Source organism: Neovison vison, chromosome X, assembly GCF_020171115.1.
Source record: "Neovison vison isolate M4711 chromosome X, ASM_NN_V1, whole genome shotgun sequence".
Lineage (NCBI taxonomy): Eukaryota > Metazoa > Chordata > Mammalia > Carnivora > Mustelidae > Neogale > Neogale vison.
In genome coordinates, this window is record NC_058105.1 from 38,422,706 (window position 1) to 38,434,836 (window position 12,131).

At 38.7% G+C, this 12,131-nt stretch overlaps 1 protein-coding gene across 1 annotated transcript in view; it reads left to right on the plus strand.

Annotated features, from left to right (window-relative positions):
• The window catches only part of GUCY2F (guanylate cyclase 2F, retinal), a 94,468-nt gene that overhangs the window by 12,778 nt on the left and 69,559 nt on the right, over positions 1–12,131 (plus strand). The window contains 1 exon segment of the mRNA XM_044234701.1: positions 2,713–2,995. Coding sequence (XP_044090636.1) covers positions 2,713–2,995 — 283 coding nt within the window.

Genomic DNA, 12,131 nt, shown 5'->3' on the forward strand with positions numbered 1-12,131 from the left:
TTTATGCTTTCTATTTCAGTCATGTTCAATGGCAAGATCTTGCCATGTAGTAAATGGAGGAGACTGAGATCATACCCTCTCCAAGGCTTTGTTTTCTCATCTGTAAAATAATGAGGGGAATGAAAGGAACTAGTAGGTCTCAAAGAGTCTTTCCAGTTATAAAAATTCTGACTCTTTGTCTAAGATATCCTTAGTGTGGGCCCATGAAAGAAATATTACAAGGAGAGATTAAGGTCGAGAGTAAGGTCTTGAGCATAATTAATGACACTAAGCATCAAGGACAAGTATGGTAGAATTTACCTGCCAGGTAAATATCACTTCAACTTGTTCCTCCATACTAACAATCCAGATATGCCCATGCCTTACATCTCAAGGAACCCACAAAAGATACCCAAGTGTACAACCTCTGATTTTTTAGGTATTCATTTAAACAATGTTCATTGGGGGCATAAGATGTCCCGGGATTCAGAGATAAATAAGACACAGTCCTTGGCCAGTCATTGGGCACATGCTGACGTTGAGAAAGGGGTACAATGTGATAACGATTGTTGAATAGCCGGCTCGTCAGGGGGGAAGATTGCCCTGATTTATAATGTTTGCCGATTTTCATAGAGTGATTTCCATAATCACTACCGCCATGCCCAATTTCGAGCTACACGTCTGACACTGACTGGTGCACAGAATCCCTGAAAATTTAACCACAGGCTCTTCTAAACTAGTACCAGCCAGTTCCAACACACTTCTGAGGGGATATGACCTTGTGAGAGGTGGCTCTCTCTGAGAGGTATTAGCTATGATCTCCTGACACAGCCCCACCCCCAGCAGCTAGGAGAACGAGTGTGTCAGTTGTGAAGGGGGCAGTTGGGTGGTACAACACAGCACGCACTACACAGAGTGTATGTTAAAGTATTTGCTGTATTTCAACCAACACAATTCCATTTAACGTTCCATCTAGTGAAGTAATTTTAATATTCCTTGAAATATAGTAAATAAAATTTTATCTCTGTTGAGTCATCTTGGTCAAATCACCTAATCTCTGTTTTTGTTGAAGAAAGATGCTAATACTGAACTTGCTTGCTAAGAATCCTGGTGGACAAACTGGCCAACTACCTGAAACAGCTGACTTAACTCATTTCTCCCCCTCAGTGGACCTGTTACTGGACTAGTTGGACCAAATGATTCATGTTTAATGGTGCAACCAAATTTGATTCTAGTTTTTCCTTCTAAATCCAGCTTTTGCCTTGTCAAACCTCTCTGGTACTCCATTTTCCCATTATGCAATGTGTAATTATGAACAAAGGAATTTGAAATCCTTGAGTGGCTCATGAACTAGCTCCAAAGATATCCCAGAGTATTTGAAGGAAGATTTAAGGATCAGAATACACATAGAACCTTTTAGGGCAGTTATATTGAAGGAACTGATGGCCATTTGAAAACTGAAAGTTACACTGTGTGTGCGTGTGTGATTTAAATCGTCATCATAACTTGCTAGTTACACCTTAAAAAACTGAAATTATCAGCTCTAGGTCAAAGGGGAAAGTTTCTGGGGGTTATTTAACGAGTGTAAAAAAGTTTTTGGAAATAGATGAAGAAATATGTAAATGCCAAAGACCAGTCATTGAACACAGTTAAGCGTACTCATTTCCTGAGATTAAAGTTTCCATGAAAGCACGTATAATTAATATTTACCAATATCAATAGGACCTTTGCCTTTCTTCGAGGAGCTAGAATACTTGCCAGTCATTATCTAATTAAACTACTCAATGTACCTGTGAAATGCTTTGGAATCTGCATTTTAAAGATGTGGGCACTGAAGCACAAGTGGGCTTAAACTCAACTCATTTAGCATGCCAAGGGCGAAATTGGATAGAAGACTTTCAGTCTCATGATTTTGCTGCCATTCTTCAACCGTAGCCTCCTCTAATCCACTCTATTCTAGCATAGCCTTGCCAAACAACATAGTTTCGTAAGTCTAGGAGGAATTAGAGAGCAAAGTAATTCCAATTACAGGGAAGTTAGATTTTTTAAAGTTGAACATATCACTGATAATATTATTAGCATTTAGAGGTGAGTGTGAGCTAGTGCCATTCATTGTCTATAATGGCCATGGTAAGGGGTGGGAACAGTTGTGCAAAATCTACTGCAATGTATATTTGCAGGAGCAGGACCATAAGTATCAGTGGTGTTTCTGAGAATATCCCCCATCCTCACCCTTTAGCCTTCTTATTCTTAGATACTATTTTTTTAGTGTTACGCACTTAGCCCATTATATGAATTGCTCCTTCGATCAACACTACCACCCTATGAAGTACATATTTATGATCTCCATTTTGTAAGTGAGGCAGAGAGAGGTAAGCTAAGGGTATACAGCTAACAATGACTAGTGATGTTAAGATATAAACCTGAATCTTCCAATCCCCAAACCTCTTAATTATGCTACCTCCCATTAGCTTAATTTATTCTTATTCCTGTCTAGTATTGGCTCTGTAGGCTGTAGTCATATCTGCGTCATCCCTTTGCTGAATCCAGGGTCCTGAGCATACCTCAGCCTTAGCTCAGCGCTTCAACATCTTGATTATCTTAGAGGCGTAAGATAAAAATCACTTACCAGCTGGTTATAACACATCCATTTATTTTTCCCGATCTGTGGTTTTTAGAATTCTATTTTACTAACATATTACTGCCACAACCCTCCTGCTTTATTGGTTTCAGTAATCACCATGTATGTGCATTCGGCCTTGATTGGGGGAGAAACTCAGATGCGTCTCTTGGAATGGGCTCATGATGTGAAAATGACTGATGGAAACTACGTCTTTGTTCCCTATGATGCTCTGCTCTACAGTTTACTTTATAAGCATACCCCCTACCAGGTCCTGAGGAAAAACCCGAAACTCCGGGAAGCCTATGATGCTGTGTTGACCATTACAGTGGAGTCCCAAGAAAAAACCTTCTATCAAGCCTATACTGAGGCAGCAGCTATACATGAAATTCCTGAGTAGTTGGGAGTCAGATCAGGTAAGTGCAGATTTAGAAGTTATCATAAGTAGAGACCCTCAGACAACTAGAAGGTCAATATTGTTCCTGTGAAAAGCCTCTATTGCGTAGGCAACCACGCACAAATTAAAAACACCTTTTGTTTGCAGGAAACATTTGTAAAACAAAGACACATTGTTGAAGCTTTTTTTTTTTTAATTGTCAAGTTGCCCATAATGGCAGCATGCAGCTGTGAAGAATAAGTAAAATCTATTTAAAAAAAGGGAAACAAAGATTTTATAATATACTAGTGCTATTCAAGGGAGCTAGAGAATTCTTATGTCTGACCCAAGTTCAGCTGGTTTGAATAGTTCTAAATCTATTCAAAATCAAAGAGAGCTGGTGTATAAGACCATTATTAAATTTATTACTGATAAAACTGGTATTAGAGAATATGGCTTCTGTTTGTAAGCATTTGAGCTTCCCAGTACTGAATCTGAGGATTACCCAGACTTCCCTACCTAGTCAACAACATTGTAGGACGACCATATTCCAGCACCACAAGGGCGTGCCTTTTGTAAAATGTACAGCCTGGAGGAGCATAGTGGAGTGTGTGCTTCCTATAGGTAGGTGGCTCCCAAGAGAAAGAAGTTAGGAGGGGCTGGGCTGTATATCCTTAGTTCTCCTTCCAAATTAACCAGTCAGGTTAAAACACTCCTCTTTTGTGGGAGGGAATGAGTAAGGGGGTGAGGAGGGGTCAGATGTTTTTTTTGCTAGTAGAGCTATTTCTGTATGAAAGGAATAGTTTGGAATGGGGAAGAATTCCTCCCTTCTAATATGTAAGATGTGATATTTACATGTGTATAAATGAACATATGTATAAACACATTTCAGATTCAAATCCCAGACACTAAAAGGCCTGAGGAAAGTAAAGGAGTAGAGAGGGGAACAAAGCAGAGAAAGGAATGGAGAGCAAAGACAAAAACAAAGAGGAAACATCCAAAAAAGACAAGGAATATGGGAAGAAGATGGGGAGGCCAAAGATACCAGTTAGATTTGAAAAAATAAAGAGGTGGTTTTTGTAGGTTGGAGGCTAGATGTAGAAGGCAGTCGCTTTTAGAAGTATTTAGAATAACACATGAGTAGAATTAAAAGTTCTAGCATTTGCTAGCATAGTGTATCAGTTATAATGCTTCTGGCTGTAAGTAACAGACTGTTCAAAACAAAATGGCCCAGGTGATTTTTCTTTTCAAATTTTGAAGGTGTGGGAGCTCAAGGGTCCTTTATTCATCAACGATGTTATCAATGAACCACGCTTGATTCATCTTTCCATTTTACAAGCCATAGCATGCTATCTTGCCATCGTTATTTGGTTGATCTTATGGTCCCATGATGGCTGCCACAGTTCCAGACATTACATATTATAGGTGGAACTGCCTCCAGATAAAAATGGGCAATGATCTTTTCTTGTGTCTCTTTTTAAGAGTGAGGAAATCTTTCCCAGAAGTTCCTCAGGCACACTTTTCTCCACACTTTCTTGATCCCATTCATGTCTCATATACATACCAAAATCAATCATTTAGGAAGAACAAAACCATCATGGTTAACCCTATGGCTGGTGGAAAAATGTGAACAGATTTGAGATTCTGTTAGCAGGGAAGAAGGCTGTCAAGGAAGGTGATTGTGTCTAACACTCACATTCTCAATGATTCCTTTTTATATTCACCATTTATTTCTTTATCCTGTGTACTGCTTCTGCCTCTGAACAAATAATTCAGATAAAACTTAGGTTTAGTTTAAGTATTGATAACAAAGATTTTGCTGATTCTTGTTCTAATAAAAAAAGGTGACCAACAGAAATATTAACAGGGCAGATTTTGAACTTTATTGCTACTGAGATGTTTATAATAAATCTTTCTTTTAGGAGACACACAGATGTTTAAAAACAAGTGGTCAGTTTGGTCATGAGTTGCAAGTATCCCTCAGATTCCTAAGAATGGTTGCTCAAACCAGTTGTTTGGTGTTATTTACAGGCAAGCAAAGAGATGGTGAATTTTTGTATTTTTTAGCCAATGATACGACACCACATCGATACAGACTTAAGTCTTTTTGCTTTAATCATGGAATGAGGGAAGGAGAAAGGTGTGTGTGTGTGTATTGTACATGCATATATATGAACAGATATTTTATATAAAAAATTCAGACCTACTACTTGTAATATTTGATCCAAATATTACACCTTATTACACCACAATACCTTGTGGAAAACTTAAGGTAATTAAGGTAAGAAAAGAAAACACACCACTATCTTCGTTGCTAGGCAGCATGTACCCTGCTTTAGACAAGAAAATAGAGTTAAAACAAAGGATCTAGATCTTATAAAACAGCTTGTTTGGATGCATTTCCTTCCCCTCTTTGCATGTTCCTAGGGTATACCCTCCTAACCAAAGACTAAGAGAAGGATGAGACAGTTATCTTCAGATTTCTGCTAAAAAAACCTTCTTTTGCCTAAATTATTTTGCTGAATTTTTGAAGGCAGCTGGTATAGGAAAAACAGCATATGATAAAGAGTTAGACACACTTGGGTTTAAGTACCAGGGTTCCACTCTTACTAGCTGTGTGTCCTGGGCAAATTACTTCCACTTTTTTGAGTCTCAGTGTTCTCATCTGTAAAATGGGTTAGTGATCTGCATCTTCTAGGATTATTGCAAAGATTAAACAAAGTCACATGTGTAAGGTAGCTAGCAGAATGTCTGGCTCAGTTTCCTTCCTTTCCACTTTTTCTTGCATGGGGCCAGAATGACCTTATACTTACCATCTAAGTTTGAATCTGATTTCAGCTTCCTACTCTTGAAATTTTCTGATTCCTAGCAGAAAATTGCTCAATAGTTTTAGCTTTCAAAATTATTTTGCTTTCAGAATTCCAAATGATATTTTCTTAGATCAAAAGATGTAGTGCATTGTTTGTTTGTCCCTGAACTCCTGCTGTTTTTGCCCTGTTAAGTCAACAGATCAATAATTATTTGCTGAGCATCTGCTACGCACCATGCATTGTGTGGAACACCAGATAGAGCAGTTAACAAGGCAAGATTTTTGTCGGTGGTGTGTTGGAACTTGTTTACAAAAGCTGATGGTGTGCACTTTTTCCCAATTCTGTGTCCAGTGGCATCATGTTGGTAGCTAGAAACCAGTCATCGGGAGTATTTACACCCCAGAAATTGGTAAGTGATACAAGTAAGAGCTATTTTCCTCCTTATAGAGTCAAATGTTTCCTAGCACATCTCTTTTTTTTTAATTTAAAGATTTTATTTATCTATTTGACAGAGATCACAAGTAGGCAAAGAGGCAGGCAGAGAGAGGAGGAAGCAGGCTCCCCACTGACTAGAGAGCCCAATGTGGGGCTCAATCCCAGCACCCTGGGATCATGACCTGGGCTGAAGGCAGAGGCTTTAACCCACTGAGCCACCCAGGTGCCCCATCCTAGCACATCTCTTGTTCCTGATCTTTTGGGGTGTAAATTACTGTGAGAAGGACAGTAAGTGAATAAACAAACATATGAAAAACATGGCCGTATTTCTCTCTTGCCCAATAACCTCCAGTGGAGTTAAAATTTCCATAGAGAGGCTATATTGCCTAGAGCAGTATTTGCAATCTCTTTTAACTTATGCTGTTCTTTAAAAAGTAAAACCAAAGACTGTCAAAGTGATATGCACACATAGTTTTAACGGTTAAGAAAGGCTAAAAAGTTTGTGTCAACAACAAAGCAGTTCCTAGGCCTCCCTTCCACCTTTCATCAGAAGCAACCACTTTCTTGTCTTTTTTGTTTTTTATTCTGGTATTTACTTCTGGGTTTGTAAATACCATTCCACCACTGGTCTCTCTCTCTCTCTCAGTTATCTCTTGATTATTTATTTATTTATTATTGAGGGACAGAGAGAGAGAGAGAGGGAGGGAGAGGGGGAGGAGGGGTAGAGGGAGAAGGAGAGTCCTTTGTGTATTTTTAAAGATTATTTATTTGAGAGTGAAAGAAAGAGAGAGCAAGAGTCTGGGGGGAGGGGCAGAAGGAGAGAGAATCTTAAGCAGACTCTTTGCTGAGCACCAAGCCTGATGCATGGCTTAATCTCATGTGTCTGAGTTCAGGGCCTGAGCTGAAACCAGGAGTTGGTTGCTTAACAAGTTGTGCCACCCAGACGCCCCATGGAGCAAGAGAATCTTAAGCAGACTCCACTCCCAGCCCTGACACAGGGCTCTATCTCACAACTGTGAGATCATTCATGCATGACCTGAGCCAAATTTAAGAGTTGGATGCTTAAGTGACTGAGCCATGCTGGCACCCCTTGATTAATCAATTTTAGACATTATTTGTTGACTTTCTATTACAGTTGAGGATTTTTAGCTCTTATATACTTCCTTATGCTCCTTCAAATCTTCAATATAGGTATGCCACAATTTTTAGTTAAATTCATATTTGGTATTTTTTGTATTATACCTATCTAAATATCATTGATTGCTGATCCATATGGTATATTATGGTAACAGTTCATTCTGTGTATAACTTTTGATTTTTACTGGGATTAACAATTGTCTCATTTTTAAATTTGTTTACCTTAACTTGAATTTTGAAGTCCTTCCACACTGTCTGATAAAGCTGTGGAATTTTCACAGAACAGTTTAATACATGGCAAAAATCCCTTATCAGTTTCATTTGTTTTTCCTGAAGCTCTCTGTCCTCCTGTTCCAATGTAAACTTATTGCTCTCTAAAGCTTCTGCACAACTGTTATGCTAAGATCTCATTTTTCACTACCCTGGAAGGTCCCTTTCTCTTTTTTTTCTATGCTGAATCCACTCTTGCATGAATCTTGTGGCTCCCATTATTTTCCCCCAGTTTACTCTTGTTTTGGTGGAGCACACTCTCTAGTGAGAAAGCTACAGGGATGGTAAATTTTTGAAATTTTGCCTATCTGAGTCATTCTTCTATCTTCACTATTGGTTGATAGTTTGAGTATAAAAATCTAGGTTAAAAAATCATTTTCCCTAAGGCTCCTGGCTGGCTGTTGGAAGAGCATGTGACTTTTGATCTCAGGCTTTTAAGTTTGAGCCCCACGTTGGGTGTAGAGATTACTTAAAATCAACCATCAAATAAAATCATTTTCCTTTAGCACTCTGAAGACATGGTACACTGTCTTCTTATTTCCATTATTGGCATTGACAATTCCAATGCCGTTGTTATTCCTGAGACTTTAATGCAACCTCTTCTCATTCCTCCCCATCTCTTCCAGAGGCTTTTAAGATTGTCTTTATTCTTGATGTTAGGAAATTTCATGATGATGTCTGGGTCCTTGACATATATTATGCAGTATCTATTGTGGGATCTTTCAATCTCATTCTACCTGGGAAAGTTTTGTATATTATTTATTTGATAATTTCTTCGACAACATTGTCTTTGTTCTCTCTGAAAATACTATTAGTTGTTTATAAGATTGTCTGGGTTGATTTTTTAATTGTCTAATTGTTTCTCTTGTATCATCCATATTTTTGTTATAAATTACTCTTCTTAACAGAGCCTCTCAATTTTGCATCTTCTTTTACTGATTTTTAATATTTTCCCTATAATATTGTTAATTTCCAAGAGTTGGTTCTTGCTGTTTGATTATTCTATTTTGATGGCATCCTGGTTTTGTTTTGTAAATATGGTATTTTATCTTATTTCTTAGAAAATATTCATTGTACGTTCTTTGAAATTCTTTTCTGCTGCCTGTGTTTTTCTCCATTTCTAATTTTTCATGCTTCTTTGTTTTGGTCTTTCTATTTCATTTTGGAAGTTTCCTTAATTCTTAATTTCCTTAATTCTCTGGTGATCCTGAATGAAAAGAATGAAGCTCTAAGAGACAGATTTGAAGGTGCATGTACATTGTGTGTTTGTTAACCAGTGGAGAAATTGGCTAGCCAGCTGAAGTTTTTTGTCAGTATCTGTAGATCTTGCCTTTTGGGCTACACTCTCTTCAGGGAAGAATACTCCCATCTTCTTGGGAGTCATAATCCTGGTTGTCACTATTCTAGGAGTCATGGAGGTGGGAGACTGGGACTCTCATTGTTAAGTATAAACACTTCAACTTCATCACTCTTTTTTGTGGCTTGCCTAACTTTTACCTTCCTTTGGATTATGTGTCACAGCTCCAGAGCTGTTCTGAATCAATTTAACCTGTTTCCAGCAGGGTTTGTCTTTCCTTAATAGAGGCGGGGATGGCGGATGTCTAATCACTCCTTACAAGGACATTCAAAGGGCTGTCCTTCCTTTAAAGTCCTGCCTCACTCGAACTTCTACAGTACTTGGTGCCTCTAATTCCTATGCCTTTGTAGGATTCTCAGGGGGGGAAATCTGCTTGTTGCTTACCAACATTCCCCCTTGGGGGAATGATGTGGAAGGTTGGTGTTTCTGTTCCTTGTTCTCCTTGTTTGAGAGTGATATTTGAGAGGAAGAGGAGACTGAGGAAAAAAAATCTTGATCTCACTATCTTCAATCAGGAAGTCATGAAGGAAAAAAGAAGTTACAAAAAAGTTATTGGTGGATCTAGTAGTTACTTGATTTAGCAAATATTTATTAAGCTCACATATAACATGGTTAAGAGCATGGGCTTTGAAGGCAGAGTGCTGTACATTTACTTAAGCTCTCTGTATCTTCTTTTCATTATATTAAGTTGGGAGTAATAATAGTGCCTACCTCATATAGTTGTTGTGAGAATTAAATGAGTTAATACACATAAAGAGCTTGCCTGGCACCTAATAGCTCCTTAATAAATGTTTATTATTAGTGGTATTAGTGTTGTTCTTTTTATTATTATTATGGGCTCAGCACTTTGCACGTGATACCATGGAGAAAAAAATAGAAATAAGGTCTTTTCCTCAATGAAGGGGAACGGTTTTACCATTTTAGGGTGCTAAGAACACTGGGTCTAAAATTGGGAATTTTAGGGGCACCAAGGTGGCTCAGCTAGTAGGGTGTGCAATTCTTGATCTCATGGTTGTGAGTTTGGGCCTCATATTGGGTGTAGAGATTATTTAAAAATAAAGAAAATCTTAAGATAGAATAAAATAAAATTGGGATTTTTACTTATTTTTACCAATGTCACAAATTCAAGACTGGGATAAGGTACTTGACCACTATTTTTCCAGGATGGTATTATTAGAGTTCTGTGTTCCTCTTCTGAAGTGCAAATAATAGCAGCTCTCATGTATTCAGTGCTTACTCTGTGCCTGGTAATTAACATAAATGTTCTCATCAGATCTGTAGATCAAGCCTACAAATTAGGTATTATTATCTCTACTTCATGGATGATGAAACTGAGGCTCAAGGTAACTTTTACAAAGTCATACAGCTTCTGGCAAGTGGCAGAGCTGGGATTCCAATACTGATCTGCTACCAGAGCTTGACCATTTAACTACATAATAAATTACACTGTATCCCACGTCCAATGCTTTATTCAATGTAATATTGCTAAGTGACTAACACTTTGATTTTAATGGGTTTTTCAGATTGTTTTCCTCTAACCTAGGAGGTACTAGGACTTTATGAGGACCCATGAAAGGAGAACAGTAAATCAGGGGTGCCGGGGTGGCTCAGTTGGTTGGGAGTTTGCCTTTAACTCAGGCCATGATCTTCGGGTCCTAGGTTCTACCTCCCTGCTCAGCAGGGAGTCTGCTCCTCCCTTTCCCTCTGCCTCTCTCCCCAACTCATGCTTGCTCTATTTCTCGCTGTCTCAAATAAGTAAATAAAATCTTTTTTAAAAAGAGAGAGAGAACAATGAATCAAAATGGAGGGATTGCGGGGTAGGGAGCCAGTGACAAACTTCCTAATTTAGTCTCAGGATAATTGGGCAAGGATTATCACTTTGTACCTTTAAAATTCGACTTCTGAAGTAAGGTTTTAGTGTCTACATCCTTTACTTTTGCTGTCTTCCTAATGCTTGTTTTCAGGAAAATGCTACTGTCTACAAATACATATTGCTAGAACACACATTTGGGATAATTTTTCCAAATGTGGCCTTATTTGCCTAAGCAAAGGAAATCCTCTGGATTTCTTAGCAAGCCCAGGGGCCCCTGAAGCTCCTGGAACCCACTGGTTTCTGTTAGCTTAAAAAAATGTGCCTGTCAGGGGATGTGGTTAGGGCTGAAGCATTCCAGGATGGGACGCACCAGACACTTGTCAGGAAAGGTTGCCTGCTGCTTACAGTGGCTACACTTATCTTTGTACATCATTCTATAGAAACAATAAGGGGATCATTCTATAAAAATAAAGCTATTCTATTCCCGAGTATTATATCAAATAGATTGGGTTATTAGCCATCTCTTGGCTAAGTCCAAGGGTTGGGATCATGCATTGTTGGAGGTACCACCTTGAATAAGAGGAATTTGATTACCATCTGGTTTCTTGATCTCTGCACATGCCTGGCTTTTTGTTCAAAAGTGGTGTTGCCATTTAGTCCTTCAAATGATGCTTTCTGACCCAGGTATGTTTCAGTGAATGGTTCTAACAACAAAATGCTTTGGAAGCCAATTTTGTGTCTTGTGAGCACAGTAAATTGGAACTGATGATGGTCAACTTAACAACAGCATGAACCATTAAATTGAACAAATTTGAAAATCACTGCTCCTGACCCAGACCTTGTTTTCTTGGATACCAAGAAGCCTGGAGTAGAACTAGCTAAATTTGCTGAATAACAAACAATCAATTCTCAATCATTTATTCATAATTCATTCAATCAGGTTCAGGTCTATGCAGCAGGCAAAACTAATAGATTGAGTCATGAGTGTGATGTCAACGAGGTCCTCTGCCTGACAGAAACTCCTGCCAATCCTATTGTGCTTCTTTGGAGTTGAAGTCAGAAGCGGGGACAGAGGGTGTGGAGATGGCCTTTTTTCCCTCACCCCATCTTCTACCTCTTCTTTCATTATTTGCAGCAGCCGCAGCTGGAGACCTTTTGTGACCAATGCTCACAGAGTGTGCCTTTGACTTACAGGAAGGGACAATTTCTACTACTGAAGGGCACCGAAGGGCACAGTGGGTGAAACAGCACCACAAACCAGCTGGGACACAAATTCAAGCCCTCACAGTGAGAGTGGGCCCTTGTGACAGTTCTTTTGCAACTGAATGCTATTG